We start from the raw sequence: 16,385 nt of genomic DNA, 5'->3' as shown, positions 1-16,385 counted from the left end.
TGTGGGCGGGGAGTGGTGGCTGGCAGCTTGTCGGTGCCTTGAGCTATGGGGGGCTGGGAAGGGTCCCCCAGGAGGAGGTGATCTGTGTTCATGCTGGCCTGACAGCGCAGGCCTTGTGCTGCAACGAGGCCTCGGTTCCTGGGCCGAGTAACGAAGAGCTCTGCTCGGGGGGGGATGATTCCCCACAGTGAGAGGGCAGCAGCGGGGGCCATGGGGCGTCCTGCCCCAGGTGGCTCAGATCTCTAACCCGCCTCCCTTTGCCTCTCCCCAGCTTGTGTGTTCCGGTTCAATGCCCTCTCGCTCGTGTACCTGCTCTACCTGCTGCTGCTGCCGTGGTTTCTGGGACCCACTGAACACACCATCAAAGGTAAGGGCCGGGGGCTGCCAGGGCTCTGCCGCAGGCTCCGGGCGTGGCAGGTTTCCCTTTGCCGTGCGAGCCCTGAAGGCTTGCCCTCTCCCCACCCCCACGCCTGCTCGCCTCGCTCTGTCCTGGCTGATGGTGACTGAGGCTGGGGGACAGAGATGCCAGCTGCAGTCACGGGGAGACTGCTGTGCTTCCAAGGGGCATTGCTCCGGGAGCTAGTGCACTCTGGGGCAGCGAGTTCCTGTTCCGGATACAAGCCGTAAAATACTTCCTGCCCAGGGCAGCCAGAGCGCAGGCCCCACCCTGAGGAGCGTCCTGGGTTTTAGCAGGAACAGTCCCGTTGCTCAGCTGCTGTGGTATTCTCCACCCCTGGAAAGCCAGGCTGGAGTTGGGGGAGGCAGCATTGGTCAACAGTTAGAGCAAGAGACTGAATATTAGCAGTCCTGGTTCTGCAGCCCCGTCCCAGTGCTGTGCCTCAGCCTTCCCAGCTGTAGAATGGGTGAGAAGGAAACTCCCCCTCTCTCTAATACTCTGTGAGAGGCACCCATGAAAAACATCCTCAGTGCCGTGTATTATAACAAGTCAGCCCACCTGGGACTACTCACTTGTCACCGGGCTGCACTCCAGACCCACTGAGAACTTCCTGGCAACAGCAGGCAGAGGACACAGGAACTCCTGCATCCAAAGCTCAGGGCTCTGCCTCCTTGAGCTGAAGGAGAATCTCCCTTAGCCACTAGCAATATTGAGACTATGGCACACAGCTGAGCAGTTCTGATTCCATGCAGTAGAGGACAGTAGCACACACATACGCTATTCATTATGACCTTATTCATCTGTATTAATTCTGCCTCTCTAACTGGGAGTGGGCTGAAGGCCACAAGGCAACTCCGACATGGCTGGGAGATAATCTCCCTGTCTCCTGGACACAGCCCATGTTGCTAGCTTGTCTTCTGGGGCCTGACTGGATCAGACCCCAGGTCCATCTGGTCCAAAGTCCTCTCTCTGACAGCAGCACGCCCCAGAGGCTGCAGAGGGAGGTAGAAGAACTCGGCCATAGGCAGGTGCGGGAGAATCTGCCCCCACGTTATGTCTCAGTCTGGTCTCTAATAGTTAGCGATTGGCTTAAGCCCTGAAGCAGGAGGCTTAATATCCCTGCCAGAATTTTCATCCTTTGTATAATGGATATTCTGGTTCTCCACAGGAATGTCTATCCCTTTTTGAATCATGCTAAACTCTTGGCCTCAGTGACTTCCTGTGGCAGTGAGTTCCACAGTCTAGCTTTGCATGGGGTGAAGAAGTATTTATCTCTGTTGGTTTTGAATTTTTCATCTTTTAATGTCTTCAGGTCCCCTGCTCTCCCCATCCCATAACACAAGGACAAGAAGGTGCCGCTCCCCCTCCCATTCATTACTTTATGTGCTGCTCCCGGGGTGGATGCTTGCACTTGGCGTGCAGGGGGACTGGGTCCTCACTGGCCCAGGGGCTGGTTCTAAAGGAGACCTGGGGCACAGACGCGTGTGAATCGGCAGTGACAGGGAAAGGAAATGGAGACAGCGTGGCTGAGTCCGTGGAGCTCCGAGATAATCCTGTGCTCTGGTTCGGTGCCCAGGCCCTGCCGTGTGATGTCCCCACCCCCTTTCTGGAGGAGTGGTTGCTTTGATTGCTGATCCTCGCCATGCTTGAGGGTAGCTGCCACTGCGGCTCAGCGGGCTGCAGTCTCACCTCTGAGCCACACGGTTGTGGGGTCCAGTCCCACACTAGGCCGTGAGCCTCTCGGCGGTGCTGCCGTGCAGACCGGGGAGGGTGTTGTGATGCCAGAGGAGAGACCCATTGAAGGACAACTTGTGTTCCAGTGGAAGTAAAAGATCCCAAGCCCCGTTGGGGATGATTGTGCTGGCCGTTCTGCCCCTTCCTCAGAGCCCCGAGGCGGGTCTGCGTGTGAGTGCCGGGCGATTGCCGGTGCACCAGCATCGTCCACCCCCCTAAATACAACTGGGACCCCAAAACCCTTCCTGTTTCCCCTCTCGCTGTAGTGCAGGCCCTGAGCCCCCTGGCTCATATGCCGCGGGCCGACTCCTGGGTGGAGGCTGGAGAAGGCAGCAGACGGCATGTGATGACTCAGCCAGGATCCCTCCTTTAAGGTGCCGCGAGCGCTCGCGGCCTGAGGGCTCTGCTCCCCACGCTGGCCCCGTGTGTCGCTGCTGGCTAGCTCGAACAGCTCCTGATTGGCGTTTCAGGGGAGATGGCTGCACAGCAGCCGTGGCTAGATCAGCTTTCGGGGGCGGTGGCGGGCAGCCAGCTGGCTCGGGGTTTGCAGAGCCAGGGGATCGTGAGAATCCGCTGCCGTTTTAGCACTGCGTAGATGGGGTATCCCAGAGTTGCCAGGCAATAATCCCTCTCCATGTGGCTGCTGAGAGCGCACCTGGCATGTGGCGTCCAGCTCCGGCACCCACCGTGCCAGAGAAATGTCAGTAAACTGGAGCCAGCTCAGAGAAGAGCCACAAGAATGCTGAAAGGACAGAGGCTCAACTGGGGAGTCCAGGGTAAAAAGTCCATTCGTACGTGTCCTTCGGAGGGTCCGGCAAGGATCCCGGGGAGAGGAATTGGAATCTAGCTGGGAGCAATGGGATGCTATGGCATCAAAGGAACAGAGAGCCTGGCTCTCCGGGACAGGACTGTGGAGTAGTGCCCAAGGGAAGCATCGCTTATAGAGGGTTAAATCACTGCAGGCTGCCTGCCAGGAAGAGCCCTGCCTTAGCCCCAGGGACAGCCGAGGTGACCCACCACGGCACTTTGTGCCATCTCTAATCTCCGGGACCCCTGGCTGCTGCCCCGGAGAACGGGGGGCGTCAATGTGTCCGTGAGGAGTCCTGGCTCTTCGAGCTGGCGAATTGCTGGAGAGGGGCGACTCGCTCATGCAGCACTCGGGGCTTAACCGGCCCCAGCACCGACACGTCTGCACCCAGCGCCTTGTTCTCTGCCTGCCAGGAGCAGGATTAGAGAAGAGGCCTGAACCCCGTCTGCACTCGTGCCCGCACTGGCCTGCACCACCAGGGAATTACGGATCCTTCTTTCTCTAGTGTCAGCCCTGGCCTGCCCTCACTGTCCTGCACCCCTCCCGGAGTCCCGCTCGGAGCCGCGACCCCAGCCAAACGGCTCTCCAGGTCTGCCTGTGCGAACAGCCCCCTTGTCCTGTGCCACGGTGCAGCATTGGCACCAGGATCTGCCAAAGACCAGTTAGCCTCTTGGCCAGCGGCTCTGGGTGGGTGTGGGAGCTTTGTCTGCTCTCCGGGAGGGGTGCTGAGGAAGACTGGACTCAGATGTTTGACATGCAGAGGAGAGGAGGGGCAGTCGAGACCCAGACTCCATGAGCCCTGGGGGATGGAGCGCCGGGAGTGTGGTGTGCCCTAGGGCGGGGGCTGGAGCACCATGGCCACGTGGGGGTGGGACCCCAGCTGCTGGCTGAGCAGGGTGGGTAGCTCGTAGGCTGAGAGTCCTGGGTTTCTCGGTCCGGGGGGGTTATTTTTAGAGCAAGGGGGGCGTGAACTGTTCTAAAGTGGGCACCTTCTCTCCTTCCTCTGTGGTTTCCCCCAGGCCGGGCAGCTTGGGGACTCTAGTCTCCTAGTGGTTCCCGGGCGGTAGTGCCGCTGTTAATTATAGCCCGGCCTTGCTATGAATAGGCCTCTTGCTATGAAATGGCCGGTTCCAAACACCAGGCTTATTAACCAGAAACCTCAGAGCCGAGCTGCGTCCATCCAGCAGGGAGGGGGATGCTGTGAGCCAGCCCCCCACCTCGCTGTACTCGCTGCTGGAGCAGAGGGGCGTGCGGGGAGGGGCTGCCCAGCACTTCTGCAGGAGCAACATAGATCAGAGGTGCCGGCCATGGCTGGGCTGGTGGGAGCTGCTGGGGGTCTCCGGTGCAGGAAGACCCACCACAGGTGGGCAGGCAGTGCCTCCCGCAGGGGGAGAGGTTGGCAGTGCCATGGCTTTGGAGCGATGCAGCAGGCAGGGCTTTGGGGTGTGGCGAGCGGGGCGCCCCTCCTCCGAGTGCTCGTGCAGTTGGCACCGGGGCTGCCCTGCTGCCAGAGCCCTTCTGGATCAGGCCCCAGGCCCGCCCATCCCCTGCAACAATTAAAAGATCCATAATCCGAATTGGCCTCCCTTGTGTGCCACCACTAAAAGCTTCTGCCCTTGAATATTTCATGGGCTTTTGTGCCATCTGAACTCGGCTCTCTCCAGCGAGCCGCAGAACAGACTTACAGTAAAGGATTATCGTCACTGAGTGAGACTTTGGACGGGCCAGTTCTCCCTCCCCTCCCAGGATCTCTCTCTTTCCAGCTGGGAGAGGAAAATGTGAGGCGCTCTCTTCCCCCCTCTCCCCCCCCGTTTGGCACCCTTGGATTGATGAGGCGTGGGTGAGCGCAGGGGGCTTAGCAGCATCTGGTGGAAGATTTGACTAGGATTATTATCGGGGGGGGGGGTGAAGTTATTGGCTCACCTTGTAGCTTGCGATTGGAAAATTCCAGGCTGGCTTGAGCCAGGGCCGCAGCCTGCGGTGAACGGGGATGGGGAGAGGAGCCGTCCCTGGCAGGCTGGGGGAGCCCAGCTGGGTTTCATTTCTGCAGGCCCCAGGCAGGGGTCCTTGGACAGCTCCCCTTTGTCAGGGCCAGCTGGGCCCAGGGGTTTCCTTTAAGCAAGAGGGGAGGTCCCTGAGACTGCCAATCAGGGGGGCAGTTGGGGTGGTTTCACCCCAAGGATTTGCCCCCCCCCCCAGGGACCCACCAGTTTGTTTCCCATGGGACCCCAGGCACTGGGTGGTGACTGCCGCCCTGGCAGGATTGGCACTCGCTCTGCAGAGGTGTAAGGCTCCATATCCCACTGCCCGTCCCCTTCGCCAGCGGCTGTCCCGGATAGGACGCCTGCAGTTGGAAGGTTGTCTCCTCCTTTGTGTCCTGGCTCTAACCCACACCCCATGGCTGACCCCGTGCCTCAGTTTCCCCATCTGTACCGGGGGGTGACAGCCCTTCCCAGCATGCCTGAGAAGTTGAACTCATGAATGTCCATTGAGATCCTTGTGTCAAAGCAGGGAGGGAGGGGATTTGTACCTAAAACTTCCTGCTCTGGATGGAATCAATGGGGCTGCCCCACATGGGACAGCATCAGCGAGGCAATGTTCCTCATTCACTTCCAAATGTCCCTTTGTGCTGAGAGCAGAGAGGAAAAGCCCAGCACTGGGGACTCAGCCCAGCATCTAATCTCCAGCCTCTCCCCCTGCCCCTCACACAGCCCCCAGCGTACAGCCTGGGCATGGACTGCTGGATTTTTGCTTTATTTTAGTGATTGGGTGTCTCATTTATCGGTGTGGGACCACAATGGTGTGTGCAAATTGGGAAATCTCCCTGCACAGGCACCTCCGCTGGCCTGGTTTGTGCACATCCCTGTGGTCACCATGCACAGATATAGAATGCAATCCCACATGCATTTTAGAATTGGACGGACACAGAGAGAGAGAGAGAGAGAGAGACAGCCCCTCTCAGCCCCCTCTCCCACCCCCGGAGTGCTGGCTCTGTGCTCCGACTGGAGCTGGGATGTGCTCCACAGCTGGCATGCAGAAGAGAAGGCGGCGGCTGGCAGGAATGGGAGAATGTCCCCCCTGCGCCCCGTTCTATCTAGGCTGTTCGGGCACTGGCTCATGCTGCTGGTCTGAAGTATTTGCAGGTCCCCTCTTCAAGTGAAGGCTCAGTTGCAGCATGGTTGGGAGAAGACAAGACAGCCCCCCACACACACAGGAGAGACCCTCTGAAGGGCTGGTCCCTAGCACAAGCGTCTGACTGAGTTCCCCCAGGGGAGCCCGAGGTTCCTGCGGGGGGGAGGGGTTCTCCCTCAAGCCATCCTCTCTGCAGGCTGGGTCCTGCTATGTGCAGCGCCTCCTGCCCCGGCCCAGGAGGGCACCACACCACGCTGACATCAAGCACGTGTCTAAGCTTCGCTGCACTGGGCCGGAGCGCTCAGCCTCGTGCAGGATCGAGCCCTCACGGCTGGGTGCTCTGTATGAAGTGGTGTGGCTGTGAGCCACTGGCTAAGGATCTGACTTGAGAATTACACAATCTCGCTCTGGCTGTTGAATGCCCAAAGCTCACGGGGCCTCGGGGTTTGGCTTGGGCCCGGGCCCGTCTCTAAGCTGGAGCAGAACCAAAGGCAGGTCCAGTTTCATCTCAGACGTAAGCTGATCGCTTTGCACAGCCCCCATTGCCCTGGCTGGCTGGGCTGCCATGCCCTGCACAGGGGTGTGTGGGGGGTCCCCCATCCCAGCCTGCCCGAGGGCTGGTGCTCGCGAGCGGTGTGTGGGGCAGGAGCTGTTTCTCTGAGCTGTTTGCTTTGTGAGAATGTGTCTGACTCCTCCAGCATTGCAGCTGGACAGGGCTGGCTGTGTGCAAACCGGACCGATCCTTCCCTAGGCGGAGCTTTGCTGGTGGACAAAGGCTGTGAAAGAGTGTACACAGTAATAAGGTCCTTCCTGGGCCGATGAAGTGGGTGTGGGAACTGTCAGCTGCCTGTGTGTGTGTGAGACAGAGAGAGACTCGGCCTGTCACATGGTGTCCCATCAGTTAATGTAGGAGCCTGGGAAGGAAGCGGGGATCTGCATGACACCCCCCCCCCCCGAGATCCGGGGTTCATTCCCCTCTTGGTTTCCCATGGCAGGGGATCCCGTTCCCCTCTCGTGTGGATTCAGCCACTTGCAGTGATGGGGGGTAGAGTTGAGACCCTCACAGCTCCAGGATTGCTCAGTTAGGTCTCAGGCCTCTGGCCATCCCTTGTCTATGGGTTCCCTCCTGACCAGGGATTAGGCTGCCTGGCTCCTGCCATGCCCTGTGCTGCCCCCAGCAAGCCCGTCTGCCTAGCAGCCGGCCTCTGCGCTCTGCTTTCTCTCGTGCCGGCAGGTACCCCCCAGCTCTTTCTAAGCTTGTGAACCGTAAAGGTTCCCGCGCGCAGGCTAGAGGTCACCCGAGAGCCTTCCGGAGCCCTGGCAGGCCCAGGTCGTTCCAGCCCTTCCCCCTGGTTGGGGCCTCCATGGGCAGAAGGCCTGGTCAGCCCAAGCTCATCCTTTTACACCAAAAGCCCTTTTTCTTTGTGTCCGAGTCTCTGGAAAGCCCAGCCGGGGCCAGTCTATGAAACCTCGCTGGGGGTTCCTCTGCTAGTGCCAGTGACTCACTTTAACCCCCCCCCCCATTGTTCTGAGTCCCTGGAGGAGCTGTGGTCCCCCTCCCCGGGGCAGAGCACAGCCCTGCAGGAGCCATTCAGAGACCTGATTCGGTGGCCTGGGGTGCAGTATCCGTGTGCACCAGGCAGACTGCGCTGGGGGTAACGGGCACACGAGGGCATGATCTCTGCCCGCCAAAGGTGCCAGCATCTAACCCCCAACTCCGGGGGGAGGCCTGGGCGCTGGTGCCGCTCTTGACGTGGTCTGGGCTACCCTGCGCCAAGGCAGAGGGGCTGGCTGGCTCTGACAGCCCCACACACGTCTTCCCGCGGCCCGGCAGACTGCGCCAGTTGCGTTCCCCGTCCTGCTGGTGAGGAGAAGGCTTAGTTGAATCTGTGCTCCCGTGGGAATCCCTCCCAGAAGGGACCTTTTGTGTCCCACCTTCTCCTTCAGCGGGTCTGTGTTTAAATGGGCGCCCGGGGGCCTTCCTGATTCTGGGCTGAGTGTGACTTTGCTAGAGTTGCCTTGAAGGAATCCATTGTCGATGACTCGAGGCAGCCAGCACCTTTGCAGGGCTGGGGTGGACGCTCTTCCGCCTGTTGGTTTCCTTGGAATTTACCCTAGGCTGGTCCCTACGGGAAGTCACAAGCCCTCCCCATAGCATGCAGGGTACCACATTCCTGGGTCAACCAACCTTGGGAGGTTTGGAGGCTCAGCCAGAAGTGTTCAGAGGCTGCTTCTCCCAACCCCTTGGGTGTGTGGACAGACACAGGGACCCAGCGTGCAGGGGACAGGGTGGGGAGTGTGCTCGGGCTGTGCCCCCTGGTGGTCAGTTTGAGGAGTGCCATGTGGGTGGGGGTTGAGAGACCCCAATCTAGGGGCTCTTGGTACAGAAGCTTGGTGTGCTTTGCTCCCAACCTGTGATGCTGGGGAGCAGTGCCAGGATGCTGGCGTCCGAGCACGCTGCTGGAAGGCGGAAATAACTTAGCCACCTCCGGCGCAGTGCAAACACAGCTGGAGCGTGGCGTGCGCTGAGACCCTCCAGCGCTGAGCCGGGGGCAGGCCTGCATTTGCACAGCAGTGGGTCAGGTCCCCTGTACGCAGCTGGTGGAGCGTTTGTGGGAGATGCAGTCACGCTCTGGCACTGGAAACATCACCCACATTGTGGGGTGTAGTGGTTGGAGCAGGGGGGACTGGCGGTCTCATCCCAACTCTGCCACTGTCTTGGTGCACAGCCTTGGGCAAGTCACCCAGCTTCTCTCTCGCCCCCTCTGTAAGACAAAGATGCTGGCCGCAGCGTAAAAAGCATTGGCTGGGAGGGGAGCAAGGAGGAGGATTTAATAAAGAGGGGGGGTTATTTTTGTCTTCTAGGGCACACAGGCCGTCTCCTCCAAGCTCTCCTGGGAACCAGCATCCTCTTCCTCACTGCCCACTTGGCCTTCCAGATATGCCTGTACACTGTGCCGGATCTGAGCCAGCTGCTGGGACAGAACTGTGAGTACCGAGCCCCCCATGTGGCTCTGCAGCACAGAGCAGTAAGCTCCTCTCCGGGCCCCAGTCCGTCGTATTCAGTCCCAGCCCCATTACTGGGCCCATTTCTCCCATCGCTGCTAGACTGGTCCGGGAACCAGTCTGGGGTTTGGCTGGGACGCGCTCAGCACCTTTCCCAGACCTGAAGAAGAGCTCGAACGCGTGTCTCTTTCACCAGCAGCGGTTGGGCCAAAACGAGCTATTACCTGCCCCACCTTGGGCACCTCACTGTAGTTACGTGTGAAATATCCCAGGCAGGTGTTGATATCTGAGCTTTCGAGATCCCAGCTGCATTGCACGAGCATCCGCTCAGCATGGACTGACCAAGGGAGCATTTGGTGGGCAGGGTGACTCTTCCCCAGTCGGGGTCAGGAATCGGCAGGGGATTCCCTCTATGACTTTCAAGACCCATCTCCCTCCCCCACCCTCCCCTTTCCTCCCCATTCTGGGGGCAAATGTAAATAGTTGTTGCATCTCAGTGGTAGCTCCTGGATTGATTCCATTTTGCCCCATTTTTATCCCAAGCCCCCTGCTCTTCTCTACCTGCCTTGCAAAATGCCCCTGGGCTCCGTCCTGCTGCCCAGCGCGAGCTTTCCCGAAGTGCTGGCACTTTGCTTTCAGAGGTTACTTGCATGCACTTGGCGAACAGCATCCCCGGCTGGGCGCAGGCTCGACGAGAGGGGAGCGGGGCAGGCGTGTGCCTCTGCCCTCCAGCCCCTGCAGGTCTGTCCGCACTGGATTTTCTCTTGGCCTTTGGACACGGAGTCTGTTTGGTCTTTGCGGGCAGGGGGGTCTGGCAAGTGCCTTTCCTCTCCTCCGAGCGGAATTGGAGGCAGTAGGAAATTGTTTCCCTTATGGAAAGCCAGGCTTGGCTTCCGCCGCCTGCTCCGCAGCCTCTCCCCGTCCCCCTAGAACAGCCTGGCCAGTGTACAGTACACACCAATGAACCACTCCCCAGCAAGCCAGTGGAAGAAATGTCCCCCTGCTCCCAAACGTCCTCCTTTCCCAGCGAGGTGCTCCCTCTGGGCCCTCCTTCCCCAGACCCTGCAGATCCCCCTCCCCAGAGCAGCAGGGGCAGAGGAAGGGCAGAGGGAGCAATGGGAGTGGAGGGTGTGCAGCCACATCTGTCCCCAGAAACCACCTTCTCCTGGGCCTCGTCTCTGCGTGTCTCCTTTGCAATCCACCCGGAATATAGGTGTCCGCTGGGCATCACCGGACAGTGCCTGGCCAATCCGATTGCTTGGCTCCCTGAACTGTCAAGGTGAAGGAGATGTACCTGCCCCCTGGCCTGTTCTGTTCCAGCCCCAAGTTGGGGTGGGGGGCTTGGGTCAGCTGAGCTGGGACTGTCTGGTGCCCCGTTTTGGTCTGGCCCAGCTAGCAGATGGCTCCTGTGCTCCCGGCTCACCCTGTTGTATTCGTTTAGATGGATAGTACGGGCCAAAGGTTAACATAACCCACGGTGTCCTCCATCAAACCGTGTCAAACAAGGGGAGGAGTCAGTGGACAGAGACCTCAGCCTGCTCCGCCCTGGCGCAGATGCCCCATCAAACAGCCATCTGACCTTTCGTGAAAGAGACAGCAAGCGGGAGACACCGGTCAAGCCTTGGGAATGTGACGTCAGAACGAAGGCTTTCACGTCCGCCACATCCCTGGCCCTTCAGCTGGCGGGTGTTTTTAGGAGAAAGCCCCCGGTGTGCCAGCCCCTTGGGGGCACTCTTAGAGGTCCTGCTGGGCCAGGGAGGAGTTCGCTGAGATGCGCTGGAGAGGTCACTGTTGCTGCTGGTCCGTTAGATGGCCGGCCAGTCAGAGGGGCGCTGGGACAGATGGCACGTACGCGCCGGGCTGTGCCGCACAGGGCTGCGGGTAGGAGACGCTGTGGAGGCCAGGGGATCTCCCCTCGGCCCCTGCCATGGAGCAGCTCCCCATACCCGCTCACCCGTTAGACGAGCTCGCTAAGCCGCTGCAGAGCGGGTGGCGTCTGAGCTCTCGGCAGCCCCGCTGGGCCTGCTGGCGCTTGCTCCAGTTCTTGGCACCCGGCCTGTCTCACGCTTCCTGGCCTGATAGGGAGAGGGGCTTTGCTGGCGGCGTCCCCCCGAGCAGTACCACATCCCCATGTGCTGTGCACATTGCTGGAGCCAGCAGCAGGCTGGGGCCAGGATTGTGGGGGGCTCTTTGCTATTCAAGGGGATCCATCTGTGCCCCCCCAGTATCGTCAGACATATCATGGCCCCATAGTCAGGGGTCGCAGCCGGCCGGGCTCTGCTCCCAGCCAGGGCGCTCTGGAAGGAAGGATGCACTCAGCAGTGCACTGCACGGCAATAGGGATACAGATTCCCTGCATGACGGGGGCACGTTGTGAATGCGTGAGGCAGAATTCAAAGGTCCCCGTTAATCCTTCATGGGTCAAGTGTGGCCGGGACCCTATGTGCCTTATGGGGGATCCGCTCCAGCTGCAGGGCTAAGAATGAGAGGGCAACCCTAGAGTCCTGACCCACTTGGGGTTCCGGCAGTCCCCCCAGGGCAGGGCTGGGAACCCCGGTGTCCGGCTCCAATTCCATCCTTGCTAATTGCACTTTGCTTCATAAATTCCCCTGCGGTTTCAGCCAGATTGAAGATTCTTCTTATCCTCTCCTGAACGGATACTGTGAAGCTGTTAGACGGCTGCCCCGTTCCACCTCGGAGGTGGTCGCATTTCAGCGGTGGGCAAAGCGATCCCATGGCCAGTCTGTATAGAGCTCTCAGCTCTTTGGAAGATGCTGTATAAATGTGAGATCTCGAGGGCTGAGCCTGGCGTTTCTATGGGCAAAGCGGAGTGTATAGCATTGGCTCTGACCGTAATTGGGTGTGCAAACACCAGGGGGCAGAAATAGCCATCCGCCTGGTCCCTCCCACGTGCCCCCGCAGTAACTTTGCACAGATTCCTGCGTGCTGTTTTGCACACTTGGGTCTGGTGATCCAGGCCTGCACTAGCCACACTGTTATGTAAGGTGAAACATTCTAGTTCTGAGCCATTTGGCTAGCGAGGGTCAAGCAGGGACCACCTGCTGTGTATCAGGCTCTGCTGGGCCTGCGCCTTGTCTCATCCGCTCCCCTGCTCAGACGCTGTCCAGCTGCTGCTGCTGCTGGACTCAGCGACATGTTGGCATCTGTGTCCGTTCCCAGTGGGTTTCCCAGGCTAACTCCCTCTTTGTTGCTTCCCCGCAGGCAGCACGTGGGAAACGCTCGCCCGTCACATTGGGGTCACCAGGTAAGGGGCAGATCTCTGCGTCGTGGCGCTTGGGCGGTGGTGGATTTCTCGGACGCGGCCCCACGCACGCTCCTCTGGGGCGGGCCCCACATAGGGAGCCAAGCCACTGCTGTGATTGGGCGTTGGCTGGGTGGTCACGGGGGCCATCGGGTGTCATGCTGCAGCCCATGAACTGATGGCCGGGGGGAGGCTCGGAAGGCAGGTCCCCACGATCGGGCCTTACGCCTTCCTCGGAAGCACCTGTGTGCTCCAGCGTGCTGCTGCAGTGACTCTCGGCATTTGCTGCAGCGCTGGCAGAGGGCGCAGGCAGAGCCAGTGTGGGCTCCGGTTAGAGCTGTCTCCGCGGCCCAGCTTACAGCCCAGCCTGGCGGAGGGACTCGCTCGCCCAAGGCAGCTGTGGGGTGGCCAGCAGGAGCACGTGGCAGGGCATGTTGCTCCCTGATGTTCTGTTCCCACATCTGTGGCTGAACCATGTGGGTCCCCCCCAGCCACTCCCACTGGCCTCTACCTGTGGGTCTCACACAGCGCGAGGGGCTGGCCTGTCGGTAGGTGAGTGTTTAACTCTCCCTCCCCCCGCTCGTTCCCTCACAGGCTGGACCTAAACGACATCCCCAACTCTGTGCGCCTGGTGGCTCCCGACCTGGGGATCCTGCTGGTCTCTGCCGTCTGCCTGGGCCTGGGCCGCCGCCTCGTGCCCAAGGACAGCGCAGCAGCACGTGTCCGGAGGCCGCAGTCGCTCGAGCCCCTTGAACAGGTGAGATGCTGCAGCTGGCACCGGGTTCACCACGAGCTGAGATGGCTGGTCTCCAAAAAGACGGGCGCCAGGCCCGGGCAGGGTCCCTGCTGGGACAGCCAGTGCCCAGCGGCAGGAGGAAGCTGGTGAACCACCCCAGCCATGGGTTAGAGCCACCAGGCTTTTCCGCCCCGGGTTTCTGCCAGCCCCTCCCGTGGGCAGGGTACTTCCCCAGGGCCTTGTCCAGACTGGCTCTCAGTGTCTCAGGCGATGGGGTTTCTTCCAGACCAGACACACGCAGACAACCCGCCCCCCGGCTTCGGGGAGCCGTCCTGTGCAGGGCGTGGACTCAGGAATGACACCCCCCAACCCCTATTAGAGTCTGGACTTCAACAGAACCATTCAACGGCCACTGGGATCTCCCGGGCTCCAGCCATGGCCTTGACTTGTGTCTGCTGCGTGGATCTGTGCGGAGGGGGAAGGGCTCCCAGTACGGCCCGGCCAGACCTGCCCCAGGATAATGCGCATTGGGTCCCCAGCTGGTGTGTGTTTCCTTTCCTTGCCAGCCACGGCCCTGCACTTCCCAGAGCCCCAGCCAAGCTAAGAGGCTGGAGTCAATTGGATATGGGATTGTCCTTCCTGTGCAGAGCAGTTCTGCCCTGTTAAACAGAGGCACCGGCCACCTCCAGCGGTGGCTGCCTGGCACTAGGGCTTGGCTACATTTGAAACGCTGAAACAGCACAGCTGCAGCTGCGGGGGCCTCCCTCCCTGAGAGGCGGTAGCCAGGTGGACGGAAGATTTCTTCCATCAACCTAGCGTGGCCTATGCCAGGGGTTAGGTCGGCTTGACAACGCTGCTGTGGGGGGTGGATTTTTCACACCCCCCAGCAACGGGGCAACCTCCCTGTTTAGTGTCGGGGGAAAGTGATCCTTGTGCATACGTGAGGCTTGCTTCTGCCGTGGCTGCGAACATGAGCCCAGTGGGCCTGGCACGTGCACTGCAGAACCCAGAGAGCCCTTGGGATGGAAGGTGTTGGAGAGCTGGAAAATGATGTATTTATTGTACCGTCCTGGCCCTTTAAAATCCCCCTCGTACAGGGTGAATCCCATTGGCTGACACTGAGCTCCTGGGAAAGAGACCCCGAGATGGGGCTAGGTCTGTGTCCAGCCTCTCTGCAGCCAGCCCACCGCTTAGCACAGGAGCTGGCCGAGCTGAGCTGCCTCCTGGGCATTATTCAGCTTTGCAAATTGCTGCCGCTGGAGCCAGTTGGGAGCCTGGGAAGCTTGGCCTGGCCGGGGAAGCCCCAGGGACCGCTTGTGGAACAGATGTGCTAATGGGATTAGCCAGGACCAGCGAACCTGTGCCCCTGCGAACGCAGCCTGGCAGCGCTGCCTCCTGGGGGAATCATTCACTCCCTCGCAGCTAATTATGGTGCAGATCCTTCAGCCTCACGCTGGGCCTAGCTGGGCCCCAGCCCCCAGAGCTAGCAGCGAGAGATTGGCCTGTTCCCGCCTGCGCCAGATGCCCGCTGCGCAGCCGGCCTTGCAAACCCTCTCGGAATGAAGGGCTCCTCAGCTCTGGGGCCTGGGGGGGACCCATCCCTGGGACGGGGCAAGGTGCAGCCTCCTAACGGGGGACACGTGGTGTACTCAGCCCAGGCTGCCCTGGATCTCCGCTGCGGACTGACCCATTGACCCCTTCCCCTCGGTGTCCCCCGTGGTGGCTAGGGCAGGGTCACTAACCACTGGTGCTGTTGGATGCCATGGCCTGGCCGTGTGCTAATGAAAGGCCTAGCGAAGAACACGGCCAGCCCGCTGGGTCGCTGGGAGGGAGGCAGCCCAGTCCAGGGAACGGGGTCTGGGGCTGTGGGGCCAGAGAGCAGGGTTCTATTTCTAGCTCCACCGCTGCCTCTGTCATGTGACCTAGGGCAAGTTGTGTGCCGTTCCTGTGCCTCAGTTTCCCTCTCTAGAAGAGGAGGCTCAGTCACCCCTTGTTCCCAGTGGATTTGGGAGGGAATCGCCCCGCCCTGGGGCACATTTCTGGGAATGGGACATGAGCTGGGGTTAAAGCAGAGGACTAGGAACTGAGGAGCTCTTCCATTCCCAGCTCTGGCATTGCTGTACTGCCGCCTTGAGCCAGGCCCTCCCTGCCCCGTGCCTCAGTTTCCTCATTGGTTTGTAAAGTGCCTCAGACGGACGGACGGCTCCAACAGGGCAGAGGGTTCCGATTCCCTCGGCCTGACTGAGTGGGGTCAGCTGGGCCCTTCCCCCACGACTGACGCCCTGCGACTGCAGGGGGAGGAAGCCCCCAGACATGGGTGGGGCTCGGTTCCTCCCATCACCTGCACTCCCAGCTCAGTGCCGCTGTCTTTTGTCCTGCCTGCATATCGCCCAAGGGCCCGTCTGTGCATTGGAACGGGCGGCTCCTCTCGGTCGATTCACTGGCGGCCTTTTGTGGCAAACCACATCAAGGGCCCAAGGGAGGGGCCGGCCCCACCTGACTTGACCTTCTCGGGCACCACAAAGACGCTCCTGAAGGAGGAGTCCAGCGCCCCAGGCTGATCCTGGCAGAGCTGCCCACAAGCCGCTCCACGCCTGACTCACCCAAGCCCCCTCAGCATGGCCCTGGGCAGGAGGGGCCACAAGGCAGGTGGGGGAGAACCCCACAGAGTGTGGGGCACAAGGCCAGGCCCCCCACCCATCCTAGTACTCCCTGGCCTGTGTCCCGGGAGCCTGGCTCATGGATCGATAGCAGCCGGCTGCTTCTGCCACGAACACAGGGTGCCCTGGTGTGATGGCAGAGAATCTGGCCCCTTGTGGGGGCAAATGGAAGGATGAGGCCAGTCGTTCCCATCCCAGACAGGTGCTTCCCTGCAATCGCCCCGGCTGGAGCCTTTGTTAGCCTGTCAGGCAGCTCCCATGTAACAGCAGGGCCCACGGCCGCCAGCTGCAGGAGTGAGTCCTGTCAAGCCTGGGAGGCCGCTGGGGAGAGATCATGCGACGTGAGGGGTCGTAGCGTCCTGCAGTGCTGATGTGATCCAACCCCTCCTGCTCTTAGAGAGGAAGGCCAGCCCTCCCTGCCGGGCCCTGCCGCCAGCCCCCGATCCCTGAGTTAGCACCCAGCCAGGAGCTGCAAGGCCAGGCCGTCGCCAGCTCCAGACTCCCAGCGTCTCGGAAACCTTGTTTCAGGAGCTGCTGTGCCTCTGCCGATGGAGCCAGCCCAGCGCGCCTGGCGCAGTGCTGCGTTCACACGGGCCAAACTGCCCACGTCCTCCCCCAGGCAGATCCAAGCACCAGCACGACCGCAGTGC

At 60.7% G+C, this 16,385-nt stretch overlaps 1 protein-coding gene across 2 annotated transcripts in view; it reads left to right on the top strand.

Moving 5' to 3' along the window:
- PIEZO1 (piezo type mechanosensitive ion channel component 1) overlaps nt 1-16,385 on the top strand; it is a 97,548-nt gene that overhangs the window by 34,842 nt on the left and 46,321 nt on the right. For both annotated transcript variants that reach the window (XM_039502737.1, XM_039502738.1), the window contains exons 2-5: nt 272-367; nt 8,937-9,059; nt 12,300-12,342; nt 12,934-13,096. In XM_039502737.1, the coding sequence (XP_039358671.1) occupies nt 272-367; nt 8,937-9,059; nt 12,300-12,342; nt 12,934-13,096 (425 nt within the window). The remainder of the gene's footprint in view (nt 1-271; nt 368-8,936; nt 9,060-12,299; nt 12,343-12,933; nt 13,097-16,385) is intronic.

This window comes from Mauremys reevesii, linkage group 16 (assembly GCF_016161935.1).
Source record: "Mauremys reevesii isolate NIE-2019 linkage group 16, ASM1616193v1, whole genome shotgun sequence".
Taxonomy (NCBI): domain Eukaryota; kingdom Metazoa; phylum Chordata; order Testudines; family Geoemydidae; genus Mauremys; species Mauremys reevesii.
The sequence above is the reverse complement of the archived record's forward strand: the minus strand, read 5'-3'. Positions and strand labels throughout refer to the sequence as shown.